The 19266-nt window shown below is 43.9% G+C and overlaps 1 protein-coding gene across 1 annotated transcript in view; it reads right to left on the bottom strand.

Moving 5' to 3' along the window:
• Positions 1-19266, bottom strand: part of LOC147684254 (putative cation-transporting ATPase 13A4) — a 356830-nt gene that overhangs the window by 239932 nt on the left and 97632 nt on the right. The window contains exons 9-10 of the mRNA XM_086944652.1: positions 13146-13277; positions 6168-6338 (exon numbers count right to left, since the gene is read on the bottom strand). Of these exons, the coding sequence (XP_086800778.1) occupies positions 6168-6338; positions 13146-13277 (303 nt within the window). The remainder of the gene's footprint in view (positions 1-6167; positions 6339-13145; positions 13278-19266) is intronic.

Raw genomic sequence — 19266 nt, 5'->3', positions numbered from 1 at the left:
TACACATAATCAAAACCAATTACATTGCACAAATGAAGTACATCAACATTGCTCAAAAACATATATCACAATCGTGATAAAATGAGTCAAAAGCAAAAACCTACCAACAAGTGGCTAGAAAGAACCAAGTAAAAGATATTTGACCCTTACGTCAAAATTCTAGTAAGACAATAAAAGGACACTGTAAAAGACACCAAGTGACAATTAAGTATCTTAATGCGTGGCAACAGGGCCAGCTCTAGGCTCATGGTGGCCCTGTGCAGGGAGCGTAGGTGGGGGCCCCCGGAAGAGGGGGTCCGGACGGGGCTGCCGTAATTACTGAGGTGTAATCATGCGAAGAGCAACGAGGCCTAGTCGTGTTTTTTTTTTTTTTATTAATCTACTTGACAAGGCCAATAATTAGGACCGCTTTTTTATGATTTTGGTTTGGAATTCTGAGCAGTTTGGTTTAGGATCTGCACCCTTTGTTTGCCGTGGTTGGGGCCTGTGTGGGGCTTTAGTCAGTGACGCATTCTGTGACTAGCAATGAATGCTAAAGACGTTTGCGCACTGAGTGACCGAACACACCTACTCCCACACAGCGCATGCCACCCCCCGCCAGCCAGGAGCAGTTCTTCTACACCCGCTGATCTCACTCACCTGGAAGCCTTTCCGGACTCAGCCACGACGTGAGCCCAATTAAGAAAACAACTGACAACACAATCGGAAATGAACTGTTTAGGGTTGGCTTACAGAACCAACCATTGGGGTGACACATGACATGAGTCATGACACAGAACAGTCTTACTCTCTCTTCTCAAAAGCAGGCAGGCACGACCACCTCACATAGTTACACATGCGTGTCTCGTGTCGTGAACATAATGTGGCGCACTGGCGCAGAGACAAAAAACAATATACCATTATTCAGTACTATTGACGACTACGCTGCGCATCATGTTATTACACACTCAATACTTATGATAAATCATATTCATTAGCAGCTCAACTGGAAAGACAGGCAGGCCAGGCGATTATTACAAGTCATGATTAATTTATAAATATATTTTGTGAGCACACAGTCTCAGTCTCACCGGCATTAGTCGGACTCTCGGGGGGGAAGAGACTTGTCGGAGGAGGGCACTCAGGTGTTCTAGTGTCTCTATCGACGACGATGATCAGACGACAGGATGAGGAGTCGCTTAATTTTGATAAGATTTTTAATTCTTGTTCTCTGTGACGAGCTCGGAGTCGACGCACCGCTCACAGTGACGCACTCTCCCACAGTGAGGCGCCGCAGGGCCGAGCGTGACGTCGTGGCTAAATTGCGCACTGCGCACAGCGCGCGGGGGCTGTCCCAGGGCCGTCACGTCGTCATAGGGTAAGATTGACGGCCCTGGGACCCAGCTGCTGGCTGCTGCCTGCTGGGCAACTTAAGTGAAACCAAACTGACTAGACTATGTAAACAAGACTCGAGCGCTCACGCGCGCCGTCGCTGCCAAGCCATTGCCCCGCCGGTCGGAGGCCGCCAAATCCTGCCAGGGGGCCGCCTCAGTGATACTAGATCCGAATCCGATCCTCGGCTCGGTGGCCAGTCGGTCGTCGTGGCGGCCCCTCGGGTTTGGCGGCCCTGTGCAGGTGCACAGTTTGCATATGCCTTGGGCCGGCCCTGGTGGCAAAAACGTAATAGGAAAAGGATTTCAGATTACTACGGCAAATCCAATATTGCCTACACCAATCACCAATCAGAAACGTGATACCCTCTTGGGTATCACGTTTCTGATTGGTGATACTTAATTGTCACTTGGTGTCTTTTACAGTGTCCTTTTATTGTCTTACTAGAATTTTGACAAGGATCAAATATCTTTTAATTGGTTCTTTCTAGCCACTTTTTGATAGGTTTTTGCTTTTGACTCATTTTATCACGATTGTCAAGCCCCTCCTCAAGAAGCCCTCTGGAGGTCCTACAGACCTCAAAAACTACTCCCTTTCGCGACCAAAGTCAATGAAAAGATCATTAACATCCAGCTCACAAACTTCATCAAAGTCAACTCAATCCGCTTCTCTTCCTAATCCGGATTCCGCAGCAACAACAGCACCGAGACTGCCCTCCTCGCGGCCACAGATTGCATCCGCACTCTCCTCGACAAGGGTCAATGGGTGTCCCTCATCCTACTAGACCTCTCTGCAGCCTTTGACACCATCTCCCACCGCAGTCTCACTGCTAGACTCCATGATGCCCTCATACAGGGAACTGCCTCGACTGGATTCGCTCTTTCTGCACTAGCCGAACCCAAAGACTCAGACTCCCTCCTTTCCTCTGCAAACTCACAAAGATCAACTGCGGAATACCCTAAGGATCGTCGATCAGCCCCACGCTCTTCAACTTCTACATGGGCCCCTCCCTGCCATCGACAGACAGCATGGGCTCAGCATAGTATCCCCCTCAGATGACACCCATCTAACCCTCTCCCTCATGAAGCTACCCGACACCACCAGACTCAGCTTCCAGGAAGGAATGAAAGACATCACCCCTCTCAGCCTCCGGATGACAAGTGAGGGGTAAGGTTGAGGGGGCGGAGCTACAATCCATCCACATTACGGAAGGCATTTTACATAATATTTGCCATGTATAATGCCAAAAACTATGTAAGATTATTTCAGCGTAAACAAAATTTCACCTGAGATAACTTAAAACGTGTTGGTAGTCTCCCTAAGATGTCACAGTAAGAACTACTAGATCTGTGTTGTGTATGTGAATAAAATCTTGCCCCAATGGATGCCTGCAAACTTTAAATCTGGTGATGAGTGTCAGTCAATCATTCCAGGAATCCTGGTGTGGGAAAGTGGATTATTAGTTAGGGTGGTTGTGAGGCATTTCCAACTAATAATATTACTCTTGTGTGTCAGGTCCAGTTAGGGTACTTGAGTTTCAACATAAGCTCAGTCCAGGGTGGCTGTGGCACAGAGCATTTTTGTCAAAGAAGGAGGGACACTGGGGCTTTTTAAAGAGGTCCAGTAAAAGTGCCCTGTTAGGTCATGCGAACAATGAAATAGATACTGTTCCTCTAGGAATTGTGTCTAGAAAGTTTAGACTTACAGGCCAAACACCAACTGGTCAGTGGTGGTGGCAGTGTTGTTGTTAAGAGCACTTGGAGGAAGAGGGATGTGGGGATCCTGCTTTGGCGGAACTAGGGTCTTCAGACACCCAGCAAGCTAGGTGTCATGCTTCATCATTTAGACCTGCTCCTCGTTGGGCCGGCGCTGCAATGCCCAACGGGCACCCCCGAAGGGGCTCTTTATCTGAGATCTTTTGTTCCTTTGCCGTATGATGAAGTGGGGGTGTGTTGGCCAAGATGGTTTAGATATGGTGGGGTGCAGGTAGTGCTTTAAAAAAGGTTGGGTATTCCAAATAAATTTTATTCTGGCTGGTAATCCACCTTATCAAAAATTTGGAGTGGCAATATCCTCAGGGATAGGTGGTCAGTTGACCATATTCTCAACTCTTATGGTCGACATGTTTCTTGCCTATTGGTTAAAAATACTGTGGCAATTCTTCAGGACCTATATTGTGAAAAGGTGATATAAAATGGGGGATATGTGTGTGTATATCTACACTGAATGGTGTTGCTCAATGTTAACTACCATCCATACATTGCTGTAGTGCCTGTCTGAAGACCTCCCTGTGTTCAAAGAGATGTCTCAGCTGGGGTGGGGAGTTGTATGGGCGCCTCCAAAATAGGTGCCCTGTTTGTTGGTGGAGCCTCGCTGGGCCACCTACCCTCGCTCGCCGCACCAGGAACGCCGAGCAGAGCAATCAGGCCCAACTCAAAGGAAAACAGGTGTAAATCATTTACCAATACCAAAACAATTGATATGTAGAAAAAACACTAAAAGTACAAAAATGTGATGAGGGGAGTCGAAGATATGATTTTGAGTCGTTTTAGAGTTTTCTGGCACCAAAATGCACCAAATGCCAACCACGGGTATCTGGTTGCTCTAGACCGCGTCAAAGTCAAACGTTAAGGCTGACTACAAGGCAGTGCTTGTAAGATTTAGGGACCAGGTTTGTCCCGGAGAAACGCTTACCTTTTGACTAAGGGCCTGATTTAAATCCCGGCGGACAGGTTACTCCGTCAAATGAGTGATAGATATCCCATCTGACAAATTATGAATCCCATTATATGCTTTGGGGTTTATATTTCGGCGGTTGGGTTATCCATCAATATTGTGATGGAGTAACCTGTTCGCTGAGATCTGAATTAGGTCCTTAGTCTTTTTTGGTGTAATGATCTCATCTGAGGGGGGACTTATGACTCACCAAGTTGCCAGTGGCGGCTTGCAGAAGGCGTGCTGCGGGCGGTGGGACAAGGTGAGGGAGAGGCAGGGTGGGGGGGTTGTAAACTTGGACATACGATGGAACGGAGGAGTGGAATAATTACTTTCCTCCGTTCCGTCGTCTGACTAAGTTTACTACCCCCCCACCCTGCCTCTCCCCCACCCCGCCTCACCGCCCCGCAGCACGCCCTATGCGAGCCGCCACTACAAGTTGCTGATTATAAAGGAAACACGTCAGATCTCCACTACTATAAGGGTATTGCAGTGGATTCTGACATCACAATGCCTGCTGCCAGGGCCAGGGGAAAGGCAGGTCAGGTCACGCGAGTCATGGAGCAGCTGTTTAAAGCAACTAAAAATGTAAAGTTGCTTTCCTGCTCTATTTTAAAAGCTTACAATGCCAAGCAGAGAGAATATATTTATTTTTTGAACTCCTTAAATAGAGAAAAACTGAACCCTTCTGCATCTTTCTACCCATACCAAGCTACCGCAGGTTTTTTTAACAAAAAAATTTGACTCGTTTTCAACTGTTTCTAAATGATATTGATTTCAGATGAAAAACACAGAGGGCCTCATTTATGAGGCCCTACCGGCACTTTTCCGCTGCCGAACGTGCCAAGGCATATTTATAAGGCCATGTAAAACCAAGTTACGTGGCCTTACATGTCCTTATTAATACTGCCCCTTTCAGGCATAAAACTATGTGAAAGGAGTGTTCCATGGGTGTTGCTAGGGGCGATCCCAGCAACACCCATGACTTTCTGACACTGCCCCAGATTTACGAGAAATTGTAACTCTGAGGCAGGACCAAAAACGTATGCCTCCCCAGGGGAGGCGTAAGGGAGGCGCAAAGAGGAGAAATATCTTTATTGCTCCACTTTTTTCCTCTTTCTATGTGTGCTGCAATTTGCAGCAAATAAAGAAGGAGGAAAACCCCTCTTGTGATTGATTTTGTGCAGGAAGGTTTCCCTTCCTGCACAAAAATATTCATGCCCTCAATGGAGGCTTATTTGCACCATGGTGCAAGGTGGCCTGCGTTGGCGCACTGCAGCCCATTGTGAAACGGCGCAAGGGAAAAGGACAGGAATGCCCCGTGTCTGATAGATACAGCGCATTCCTTCCCTTTTCTTTTGCCGTAGGGCAGAGCAGCAGCAAGGCCTGCTGCGTTACCCTAAGGCACAAAACCCATAAATGAGGCCCAAAAACTTGCCAAACGTATTTCACTATATTTTTGCTACTTTTGAAAAAAATATTAGAACAGAATGTTACCTTAAATTATAAACTTTTATTTAATATATATTGAAACATACAGAATGTATTTTTACACTTAATCGAACAGAAATGGTGCTTGTAAGGTTTGCCTTCTGTTCTGCACAGACATTGTTTGCGCTATTCCCTTTTCACTCAAGCACAGAAAAAGATGTAGGTAAAGTCACCTTGCTTTTATGTACCACTACAATATTTTTGCGTTATTGCCAACGGAATAAATACCAGAAAGTTTGCACATGATAAAAAAGACATTGGAATATGCCCTTCACTAAACTGCTTTAAACCTCCGCCTGTTTTGTTTTCATAGGACAGACATAATGATTATCTCTGTTGTAGACTCAGGAAGAGATTCATTGTGCATTATAAGGAATAAAGTACCCCAACCATGAATAAAGCTGGAATTCCAAGTCAGCTCCAAGTTCAACAGCCATGAAGGTATGTTAACAGATATATACCTACCATGACAGAGACATTCCTGCATGCATTCTTGACCTCTGAACCGTATTGCACAATTTGCACTTTTGTGAAAAGACTCAACGGAACTATTATCACAGACAAAGGCAAGGCTGATTTGGGAAACTTACCAGTTTGCAGAACCACAGCTCTCGCGGGGCCGGAAGCAGATGCCTTGCTCTGGATGAGGTTGGTGCCACAGAACAGGACGTGCCTCTTATAATCTTCTCCACTGTACACCTTCCAGGGCATGGAGCTGTCTGCTTCAGGTAATGGCATCTTTGTGACTGGAACACTCTCCCCTTTAAGGAAAAAGTATGCTTCTGCATTATGCTCTGTTTACATGCCTCTGGCAGAATAACCACGGGGCATATTATCAAGCCTGTGCGCTAAAATTATCGCCGCTTTATCGGCCGAAATCGGCCGATAAAGCGGCGATAATGGGCTTGATAATATGCTCTATGGAATTCCAATCGAAGCACATGTTAGATGTCCTGACATCTAACATGGGCTTCGATTGGAATTCCACAGAGCATATTATCAAGCCCATAATCGCCGCTTTATCGGCCGTTTTCGGCCGATAAAGCGGCGATAATTTTAGCGCACAGGCTTGATAATATGCCCCCACATTCTCAAGAGTGGGTAGCTCCATGAAGGACTTTCCTTATATAGAGTCATCCATGGGCCCGATTCACAGAACTAACTTAAGACAAAATCCTAAACTTACTACTTTTGGTATTCACAGAAGTTAGGATTTTGTCTTAACTTTGTCTTAAGACAGACTTAAGACAAAATCCTAACTTAAGTCTGTCTTAAGTCTGTCTTAGGATAAACTTAACACAAAAATCTAACTTATGTGAATACCAAAAGTAGTAAGTTTAGGATTTTGTCTTAAGTTAGTTCTGTGAATAGGCCCCTATACCCTTAACCATTCTCTTCTATGCGGATGACTCAGTGCTCCTGGCTAGAAACCCAAAAGCACTACAGAAACGTATTTAGGGCTACTGCCTTATGTGGCTAGCCGGGACCTAAGTGTTAATGTCACGAAATCCTATATATCAGTAGCCGCTCCCCGCACTAAGAAACCTTTCAACTATTACATAAAGGATCGGAAACTGACGGTGGCTGAGTCATACGCCTATCTAGGAGTAACATTTGATACGAGTTATCCAGAATTAATTTTTTCACTAAACAGAAAGACCGTTTTGGAAAATGGGATTAGGTCTTTGTCTTACCTCTCTAAAAAACTTAGCTATAAGCCCTTCCGGAAACGTTACACATTTATTCAAGGAAAATGCTAGCAAGTGCCACTTATGGGGCCGCAATCTGGGGAAGAGTGGACCCAGCTCCGCTCCGAATTGTAGAATGTTGGGGCATATCTACAAGATGGCGATAAATAAACGCAAAGCGCGCTTAGCGCTTTGTTATTTATCGCTGTCTAGCTCTAGAATTGTTTGCCCTGGTAACACGTTATTAACAATGCATTTCTCCAGGGCGATACAAAATCCAGAGATAGCGGGGAAATCGCCGTTTTGCAGGGAACATCGCTGGTTTTCCAGCGATGTTCCCTGCAAAACGGCAATAACCTTGCTGATACGACCCATAGGGTCGTATCAGCATAATCCACCCCAATGTCAGGGATAGGTAAGTCTGCATTTTAGTAGATGTTAGTTTATTGAGTAAACAGCGGTGTTCTACAAAAAACGAATGTGTGCTAAAATCCTGTGGGCTGCCTTGTAAATATTAAAATATTGCGATGTGAACATCAGCGATATTTGCAAGATAGTCCATCCGGGGTACGCCCAGTGATGCCCACTTTGCATCTCATTAGAGATGCAAAGGGAGGCGTTGGGAAAAAGGGTGATAACATGCGATTAGGCATGTTAGCACCCTCTTGTAAATAGGGTGCTGGTAAATATGCCCTTGTAAATATGCCCCCTATTTTGTAAAAAACTGCGCTCACTTCCTCGGTCTTGTGGAAATGACCTACCACATTCAGAACTGGCTTTACCTCATCTCGAGGAAGTGATTAAGCTCCCCTGTTGTTATGGCTTTCTGTGTGGTCAAGACAATGCTTACAACTGAACCAGGCGATCCGCAGGGACTGCTTAAAACTGAATAAGAATTAGTGGAAGACGTCTACCTTTATGCCTGTTTCCTTTCAATGGATTGTTTTATCCGACATTGACAAAGTTATGAAATTATGGCTTTATCTTATATGGTGAAATGCCTTTTAGATATATTATTGATGCAATGTTTTTTAACTTGTTTTAATATTTGTATTTTGTATGCATTGAAATAATGTGAAATAAAGTATGTTTGACTGAGTCAATGAAGTGACATTTTAAACACAAATAATGTTCTTCACTATTCTAAAATGCGGCCTAATTGCGTTTAGGTTCACTCTGGCACAAAGGCATCTCCCTTTCACTTGCTTAAGAAATTCCAATGATTAAGAAGGGTGAAAAGAGACAGAACAGATTTGTTGAGGCAAGAGTTAAAGAGAGCTAGAGACAGACAAATAAAGAGAAAGGAAATAGAGGGAAAAACAGAAAGTGCTAGGAGAAATGGAGAGAAAAAAAGAGCAACGGCGAGTGCAAGAAAGGAAAAGGGCAGCGACATGAGACAAAGAGTTGAAGAGAAAGTAAGGAAGGAAGGAAGAAGAGAATAAAATGAGAATGACAGAGACCGCACGCGACAGAGAAGAATTACATATTGGTGCACTTTCATTGCACAGAATGCAGTCATTTGAAAAAGCTATTTTTTACAAAAAATGTAAAGTATTTTCGGGGTCTGTGAAATATGGTTTCATTATGAAAATGACAGGGCTCAAACCTGCAGAGCCTACCAGTGTCAGGACCACTGGGCTTTGGAGGCAGTAGAGGAACAAAGGGGCATATTAGCAACGAATAGCGATATTTATAGCTAATTGCGATTAGCGCATTTTTTTTATTGCTGCCTACCACCTGATATTATCGCAGAGATAACATGCTATTAGCAACGTCTATTTTAAATGCAATCAAATATCCTGCGATAGCGGCTCAATGTGTGAATATCGCTGGAAATCCAGCGATATTCAGGCATTAACGCTAATGAGGACTTAACCTGATTATCCACCTCCCATTGGAAAACAGGTTAAGTCATGGTCTGAGCAGGCGTTAGGTTCTGGCAATGTTCGCGCTTAGCGTGACTTGCTAATAGGCGATAGCTGTGTTAGCGACTGCTTTCAGTCGCTAACAGGTTGGGTACGCCCCCTTTGCATGTCATTAGTGATAAATATCGCTGACATGCAAAGTGGGCCCCAAACCGGTCGCTATCACCAAAAAGCTGTCGCTAACTGCTGTTAGTGACAGCTTGCTAATGGGGCGCTTTAGCTTTATCGCTGCTTTAGCGTGAAAAAGTACCTCTAAAGCGGTGATAGTGCCCTTGCTAATATGCCCCAAAGTATGGAGCAGGGTGATCTAAAGTTGGCAGCCGCAGGCCCTCGCATACATTTGCCACCAGCTCAGAGCTTGCGGTAAAACCCCAATGAATGGCGAATTCTGTGTGGTTTTACAACTAGAAACAAATCGCCCTACTCGTAATTCCATGGTAATAGGGTGATTTTAGGAGGTGGTAATGGTAAAATGGTCATTGTATTAGGGATACATTTCCTTTCCATTTTAGTTTTCCTTTATAAGTTAACATCTTTCCGAGATGGTGATTTGAACATATGTTTCACTAAGACCAGGAAATGCCCCACACACATTTCTTATAGTTAGACATTGTTGTTCCGTGGTCTGCGCTGTAGTTGGAGGGACACATACTAGAACGCTTTATCCTTGAATTGTTTTGTACTCGGAGACAACTCTTCTACCCAGACTAAATAAATCTTGTTTCCTGCATCCCTTGCAGGGCTGGTTGCGTCAGCATAAGCTCAATGAGATGCCTCCCCTGATCCATACGCCTCGGCCTGGTACTGTAAACACAGCACATATCGTTGTGTCTACTAGGAATGGCAAAAATCAGCATCCCAGGATCGTCTGCTATCTGACTGTGGTGCATGGGTTTCTGCACGCATTTTCCCTCATCAAGTTTGCCTAAGATAGTTAACTCTCTTACCTCACAATGTCTTCCGCACACTATTCCCTATATACTGCACAATCAGGGAGATGCTTCAGCCTCATCGAGGACAAGTCACTGCTCTTCTGGCACCTTCCTCACATTTACAAATGTAGCTTGTTGTATCATGTGTTTACTTTTAAAGCATGATGAATGTGGCAGTTAGAGATGGGCTGAGCAGCTAGGCAGGCTGCTCCTGGTGGGGCTGGTACCACACTAGGCTGGCTGGAGTCAAGACAGATGTAACCTGAATTGAAACTGAATACAGAAGACCTAAATGTACATCCTGGCTCCTGGTGTCTTTCTACATAGGACACAACAAATAGCTTATGTATTCCACCTTCTACTTGACTGTTTATTTGTGCTGCAAGGATGCCAGAGCAAAGAGTTAATTTATTTCAGATCCATGTATTTGCCAACATCAGGATCAGTTCACCATGCCTACACCATATGCAGTGTGGCATGCCTGACCACCTGTGGACACCCTTATAAAATGTGACTTTTTGTTAGTTGTCGCCTCCTCCCCATTCCTATATTTCCAATTAAACAATTTACCTTCAAGAATCACTGCACCAAAATGAAACGCATCCCGGACTCTGGTTAACAATGGCTGGAATTTTAGAGACTTAGGGCCCGATGTAGGAGCCCTAATACAGGTCGGAATCGGCCGATTTCGGCCGTTTCCCACCGGTATTAGGGTTTTCTAATGTAGGAGCATGCTTTACTGAATCGGTATTTTACCGAATCTGTATTTACAGATTCGGTAAAATTACCGAATCGGTAAATACAGACTCGGTAAAAATACCGATTCTGTAAAAGCACATGTAGGTAGCACATCTTTGAGTGCCGCAGGCCTTTCAGATTCGGTATTTTACCACCCAATCCAATTGGGTGGTAAAATATCGAATCCAGGTGTGCATGCACATCTATGCATGCACACCTGTGCAATGTGACACACAGACATGCCCTTAGGGCATGTCTGTGTGCCACATGGCACACAAGTCCGGAATTGGGGTGCCAGAGGGTGTCAAAGTGACACCCCCTGCACCCTTGCAAAAATCGGAATTTACCGAATCGGTAAATACCGATTCGGTATTCACCATTGATTCCTATGGGCATCAAAGCCCATGGGAATCAATGGGGGATACCAATTCTGTATTTACCGAATCGGTAAATACCGAATCCTACAGATTCAGTATTTACCGATTCTGAAATACCTACATGTGCCCCCTTCTATTTTACCACTTCTTAAATACTGAATCGGTAAAATTCGGTATTTTAGAAGTGGTAAAATAGAATTACCTACATCTAGCCCTTATTTTTGCCTTTTAGAAACCATGGGGCATATTACCAACAAGTAGCGATATTTATCGCTAAATAGGATTAGCAGCGATTTTTTTATCGCTGAGCATCACCGGAATATATCGCTGAGATAACGTGCTATTAGCAACGTTTATCTCCAAAGCGATACATTTTCCGGCGATAGCGGCGAAATGCGTGAATATCGCTGAGAATACAGCGATCTTCACGCATTAGCGACGAAATGCTCTTAGCCATGTTATCCACCTCCCATTGGATAACATGGCTAAGAACTGGTCTGGGCAGGTGTTAGCATTTGGAGATATTCGCGCTGCGCGAATATTTCCATCGCTACGCCTGCCTTGCTAATAGGCGATAGCGATGTTAGCGACTGTTTTCAGTCGCTAATAGTTTGGGTACGCCCACTTTGCATGTCATTAGCGATAAATATCGCTAACATGCAAAGCGGGCACCAAACCGCTCGCATTCACCTAAAAGCTGTCGCTAACTGCTGTTAGCGAGAGCTTACTAATAGGGCGATAGAATTATTGCCGCTTAGCGGCTGAAAACGACTGCTAAAGCGGCGAAAATTCTCTATTGCCACCCTTTATAATATGCCCCCATATCTTTGCCACAAACTTCTCATGATCAACTGCAAAAGGTTTCTTCTTAACTCATATAATGGTCTGTGGGCTAGTTGAGATTCAGACTACTAACCTCTTATGGAAGTATATGTACTTGAAACCAGTTACTCGTGTATATTGCTTTCAATTGATATTTAAGTCTAGGTTTTGACAGCACAGCTATCAAACAGAGCTCTTTCTCACAACATGCACAGAGTGGGCCTTGAGTCCACCTCTTTCAACCCTGAGTTTCTTTGACCAGCTCTGTAAGCCATTGACTTGAGACTTTGTAGATCTCCTCTTGACTCAGCCCGGCGGAGTATTCATCTCTCATTTCATGACACTGGTTGTTGGTGTACCCTTCCACCTTAACTCCAATGTGTGTTTGTAATCACACGAGGGACTACCCTACAATTGTAGCCTTCTTTTTCCATGTCAGCTGGCTCCCTCTCCAATGTCTTCTTCTAATGTGCCAATCCTGCATCCATTAGCACAAAAAACCCAGACCTATTAGCTGTTCCAATGCTTGTTTATAAACAGTAGATTTACCTTTCTTTACTGGTCATAAACCCAAAAACATATTGACCAAAGGTGAATCAGTGGAAACCATTTGTAAAGGTTTATTTTGATTTTAGAGCAGGGATTCTACTTGATTAACCCATTGTACAGGCTCCTGGATAACCCCACCAGACAAGGCAGGACAGCCTAGGCACAAGCCGGTGCACTAGCAGGCCAAGAGGCTGATTCTCACATTGTAACCCCTTTTATTGGTGCAGGAAAGATGGGAAAATGTGACAGCAATAACTAGTGACTAGAAACCTAAAGAAAACTAATGGTATCGGGCAACTTTCGTCTAGTTTTAGGATTTCCTGAGGTTTATGTTGTTCTGAGTTTACTGCCACATCAGAGGATATTGTGTAAGACTAATTGGTTATTTATTAAATATTGAGCTGCACATTTATTATGGCTGCTACATTTATATATTGTATGCATTTATCGCATTTGCACTTTTATGGTCACGTGACCAAAATAAAGTACTTTGATGATGAACTGTGTCACAGAAGACAATATAAAAAGTGTTCATACCTGTAAGCATGCCTTCATCTACAATGCAACTCCCGTTAATGAGAACAGCATCACACGGCAAATAAAGCTTGTTTCCAGTTAATATAACCACATCTCCGGGGACTAAATTGTGTGATTCCACCTCTTTGTACTCTACAAAAAAAAGAACATTTATTGTTTTCACATTCCTATTATTATGGATAGTTCATAACTTGGTGATGCACTTTTGCAGTCCTTTTTTTTAAAGTGTGGATAACCCTGACAAATAGTTTGTTATCTTACAATGTGAAATCCAAAACATTTCAATAATCATTCTGTTAGAACCCTTGTTATATCTCCTCCATCATTATAATTCAATCTTTCTCAAATATATCAGTTCCAAGAAGAGGTAAATTAATGCTTTAAAAATGTTAGAAAGCAGAAAAAGAGAAGGGCTTAGGAAGAAAAGAACCTCACATTTTCTACAACATTTATTAGTGCTATGCTAATAATAAAATTTGTGTTTGGAAATGAAAAACTGAAAATCAGTGGATACATCTGAAATGTTGCTATTTTACCTGTTAGTGAATTAGCTTTGGGTGTATTTAGGGTATTGAATGGCAAATATTTTTTTTTCTTGGAAACTGATTTTTTTCTGTAGCAAATAGTTTGGTAAGAATAATTTAATTTATTAAAGGATAATAGTGATTGTTTCAATTTGTGAAACGTGTTTCCAAAAAATCTGTATTGCTCTACAATGGGCAACAATTGTTTTTAAGACAAGCTTACCTAGACAGTGCATTCAGGCCCAGAGTTAAACAATAATATTTATGCAAAATGTATGGTCTCTTCTACTTTTCAGATCATAAGATGAAGTTCGAAGGTATTAAGAGAGGATTTGTAGACTTTGTAATGATCAGTTGGAAACAGGGCCCAATTTAGGGTTTGGATACTCAATGTTAAATAAGATTTTTTTTTAAACACAAACCCACTGAAACAAACCAAAGGATAAATTGACACTATAGTTAAGTATGGTAATAAGATCCTATGTTATATTAATAAAAACCCAGACATTCACTGAAAAAAACAAAGGTTAAGGTAGCATAATGGTTATGTTTTCAAATGAGAAAATAACTAACTTCTAAAAAAAACCACTGAAATTCACCAGTTAAATATTAGTTAAATAACTACAGTCTTCTCTCCTGACATACACTTTTTTTGTCCTCACACATTACAATACTCATGACATGTTAAATGACTTGAATAATTGAACTTAAAGTGGGGTTGTAAGCATGGCTCTAAGGTTGTGTGCTTTTGTGGTCATCTCAGGAATGTGTGTGTAGTATATTTTAGCACTGGTGTATGAGCCCTGGTCAAGCAGAAACAACAATACTATTCAGGGTAGGGGCAGGCAAACTCTAAATTAACCTATGCTCACCCTCTGGTAGCTTGGCAAAGAGCAGTCAGACTTAACTTAGAGGCAGAGTCTAAAGAATTTGTGCAACACCTCAAACGGTAAAACAGTGAAAACACCACACAAAATGATTCTACACCAGGTAAGAAAAATAGCTCCGATTTTAATAAATAAAATATGGCCCAAATGAAAAAAATCTAATTAGATGTTGATTTTTAAAGTTTATAGTGAAAAAGAGTGCTAAGAAGCACAAAGTGCTATTGGGGATATCTGGTTGCTCCAGACTAGGACAAAGTCACAAGTTCCGGTCAACCACTATGGAGTGCGTGCCAGCCCCTGAGACCCAGTTAGTCCAGCTGAACGGAGTATCTTAAATCCTGGTTGCGGATAGTTGCATGGATCCACGTCGAGGATGTGTTGTCTAGCCAAGGCAATGCATTGGTTTTGAGATGCGGTGAGGCTGCAATGTGAGGTCCTGTTGTGTCAGCACCAAGGATCCCATCGATGGGGCTTAAGATGCGGAGTCCGGTGTCAAGGTTGCGAAGCACAGCTGAGGCGATGCGTTGGCATTGATGAGCGGTGAAGCTGCGTTTGGAGACGCTGGTTCCGAAGGCAATACATTAACTCCAAGATGCAGGGGAAACAGCCATTACAGTGCGTTCCTTTTACAACGTGGTCATTACAACAACCGCATTGATATAACGAGATGCCTTTAAATCGCCTTTACATCACAAGTCATTAGATAGACTTGCTGTAGGGGGCGCTCTAACCTAAGGAATAGTATAATTTACTATTCCAACACCTTCCCTACTGTTGCGCAGGCTGGAGTTGGAATAGTAAATTATGCTATTCCCAAATCCAGCCTGCCCCCTACAGCAAGTCGATCTAATGACTTGCGATGTAAAGGTATTGCGTTCTAGCAACGCAGTCGTTTTAACGACCGTATTGTGACAGAACGCAATGGAATAGAATGTAATATAACATGCTATGTTCGATGCAGGAGGTGGTGGTGATGCAAGTCTTTTTGCCACGGGTTCAATACACGCAGCAGCTGCGATGTAGTAGTTCTGCTCAGCCTGGGAGATGCGTCAGTTCGGCTCAAGGATGCATCGCTGAGCAGAGAAGATTCATCGGTTTCACTAGCAAGCTCCCTAGGCCCACTTCCAAGGGTCCATGACTGGAGTAGCACCATTTGGCAGGGTCGACTCACAGATGACTGAGTCAAGGTGCAGGGGTTGGAAGCCTGTTATATCCTTAAGGCTTCAGATCAGGAGGCCAGCCAACTAGCCCACTCTGTCATTCTGAATTCTGGGGTCAAAATATGCAGGACCAGTACTTCTCAACCAGGCAAGAGGGCAGGAGGCAGTAGATCAACACTGCAAAGCAGGAGAGTGGCAGTCCTTTCAGCAGCACAGCAGTCCTTATTCCTGGCAGAGTATCCACCTGAGTCTGAGGTCCAATACTTATACCCAGCAGGGCCTTTCAAGCGGGGGCGACTACAAAGACATGCCTTTGAAGTCACAGAATCCCTGCCCTTTCTGCCCTTGCTCCAGACTCACTACAGGTGGTATGGAGCTCTTTGTGTAGAACCAGGGCATAGCCTATTCAGGTGTGTGGCTGTTCCCAGTACCTACTTCTCATCCAGCCAGAAATTACTCATTGAGACACACCTGAGCTCCCATTGTGAATTTACAAAGCCCAGCTGCCAACTACATGTGATCAGAGAAAGGCTAGGAGGTACCAAATAGCTAAAAGAAGAAAATACCAACTTTCTAAAAGAGGAATTTTCAGAATTTATATTTAAAATTCGACTTCACCATAAATTAGGATTTTAAATTAGGATTCCAGAGACACAAAACGTGAATCATTTGTATCCCCCCTTTTGGAAATCAAACATATAAGATATAATAAGTTAATCTAAATGTAATCCTAAAATTGATTCTGACATGTCTAAGAGAATGTGAGAAGGAAGAGTTGGACTCTGAGTAGCATTGAAGAAAAAGGTAAAATCAGTCTCATCTGCCTGCTTCTAAACCTTGCGCATACTCCAAAAGAACTTCAATTGGCTCTCAGTCAACACCAGAAGGATCATCAGGCAGGCCCTCATCACCATCAGGCTGAACTACGGGAACACGCTCTACATAGGAATCACCACAAGGCTCCTGAGGAGACTACAAACATTACAAAACTCAGCCGCAATACTCATCCTCAACCTCCTCAGATGGACCCACTTCACACCCCACCTCAAGAAGCTACACTGGCTCCCGATCCTGAAGGGATGCCAGTTCAAGATGTTTACGTACACATACAAGGCCCTGCACATCAAGGGACCAACGTACATGAACAAATGCATGACATTCCACCAACAAACCAGATACCTACGATTCACCTCCTTCCACCTATTAAACACTCTCCAAATTGGCAGAGCCAACAGTGGAGGATGCTCCTTCTCACACCTGGTGACAAAAGCCTGGAACATCTTTCCCCTGCACCTGAGATACCACCCAGTTCTCCAGAAAATCAGAGAAGCACTCAAGACCTGGCTGTTCGAATGAACAAGATCACCATGAAGCAGCTAGCATCCACAGCACCTTAGGACTCTCATGATGAGTTGCAACGCTCTGCAGGTCCTGATAGTGCGGCTGGTGTACACCCTGATGTCCTTTCTTCCCTTCTGGTACGATACTATTACCAAACGCACTTGTAATAAATGTTTCATGGTTGGAAAGGGCCCCCCCCCCCACTTTCAGCAGCCAGCCACTCGGCTACCAGCATGACTTGCTGCTTCCTCGTCTCAGTAGACTATAAGGGTGTCCTTGTAGTGAGGGTAGGTCTGTGCACATCACTGGCTTCTCCACAATGCTCCAGATCCAGCCATGTGCCTCTCCCTCCTGCTTAGTGACATTTTTAAAGGCTGGTTGATCTCCAGGACCCAGGTGCCCTTGGTTCCTTCACAGGCTTTGCCCCTGCTGCAGAGAGAACAAGAGTAGAGCAGTGAAGAGTTTACATGTTGCTGGCAGCACTTTAAATGACAGGTACTGCCAGATACTGATTAGCTGAACCTATGCAATGTTGAAAGGGAGAGTACCAGCATTTAACAGCTGGGGTTCTAAAAAATAGTTCTAAGACTTTTTGTGAATGGATGCCCTGGGATAATGAGTACCTGCACTTTTCCATTTCCATTTCAAGGACTGTATGCTGGGGTGGCCATGTCTCCTTGCTTCCTTTTTCATAGCCCCGCACTGCAATGCACCAAATGATACTGGGATTTCTGATGATCATGGGTCATATCATAAGTAGAGTGCACTGTCCGTTGGCACTTCAATGCCCCTTCAAATTTGTGAGCAGTGCGCAAACAGACCTTGCGCTCAATTCCTGACAATGATTGAACTTACGGGTGCCCTGGGAACTGCACCTTAGTGAAAGAAGGGGCTACTTCTTCTTTCACTGTCCAGGCAGCCCTGCCTGCACTTCAAAGGACAGGATAGTTATCTCTCTACAGACACGTGCAGTGAGTGACTACACCAGCCTGCAGTGAGTGACTACACCCAGCTGCAGAGGGATGTCTGGGGGAATACATTGGAACCACTTTGCCCCTCTGGTGTGCTGCACTTTTTTGTGTAGTTACAAACTGTTTCATTTATTTGCATGGAACCATCCACCTATGCAAGTTAAGGGAATGCCCTCTTAAAATCATGCCGGTGCTGTAAGTGTGCCAGCACTATATGTATATTGAAAGGGGTCCCACGAGCATCTGTGACCCGTCTATAAAACTTCAGTGACCCTTGCGTGAAAAACAAAATAGGCACAAATACCCATTGTGTTCTCATAGCACTGTATGTAATATGACCCCAGATGATTTCTGGGCTGGAACAGTGTGAAAACACTTTGGTCCACCTCTTGGGGCTCCCCATATGGACAGAGCAAGTCAGGGAGAGACATTTAGCATCCATGATGAAAGGAAGCCAGGGTGCACTGCTATCTACAACATATTCTGTGGGGCTGAGATCAGTCCCACAGACCAAGCAGGCTAACCTTTGCCCCACCCTATGACAGCCCCTCACCAGTGTGCAGTGCAAGAACAGCAAATAGATGTAGGGGGTGCACCCATCTTCCTACTTCAAATATGCTGCCTGACCTTTCTTGGGTATACCTTTGTTGAATGTCTGTAAAGATGAAAATGCATGACACTGGCCAGTTCCCTGGGGGCATTGTCACTGACGGTATGGGATGACATGCCACACACTCCTACCAATTAGTTGTATTTGAGGGCAGAATTAAGGGCACGCGCAGTAGGTGTGGGAAATGCCTACTTGAGATGCTAAGCCAAGACCAATCAGAACCAAACTGCCCTCATGTCATTACTGACTCTTGCTAAACTTTGCAAGCTTTGGTGAGACAGGGTCTGCTTGGCTTACAAAACAAAAAAAACATTTGGTTCACTGTTTTTAAAAACAATAATTACATTGTGACTATCCTGGTCAATGAATGTATGCCATCTGGATAGGTGGGGCTGTGGACCAAAGCTCACTTTGGCCATACTTTAAAACCTTTCTGTGGGTGGGGAGGAGTGCGGTTCTCATTATGAGGTCATATATCTCTGCTTTCAGAACCCCTAAATGACTTGCAAAAATCTAGTTATGGGCAGCACCCCTTGTGATTTACTGTCCACAGGATCCAGGAATTACATTTTAAAGATTGATTTAACATGTCATACTGTGCACCAAGTGTGAATGGAGATCACTGTTT

This window comes from Lissotriton vulgaris, chromosome 11 (genome assembly GCF_964263255.1).
Source record: "Lissotriton vulgaris chromosome 11, aLisVul1.2, whole genome shotgun sequence".
Taxonomy (NCBI): domain Eukaryota; kingdom Metazoa; phylum Chordata; class Amphibia; order Caudata; family Salamandridae; genus Lissotriton; species Lissotriton vulgaris.
The sequence above is the reverse complement of the archived record's forward strand: the minus strand, read 5'-3'. Positions and strand labels throughout refer to the sequence as shown.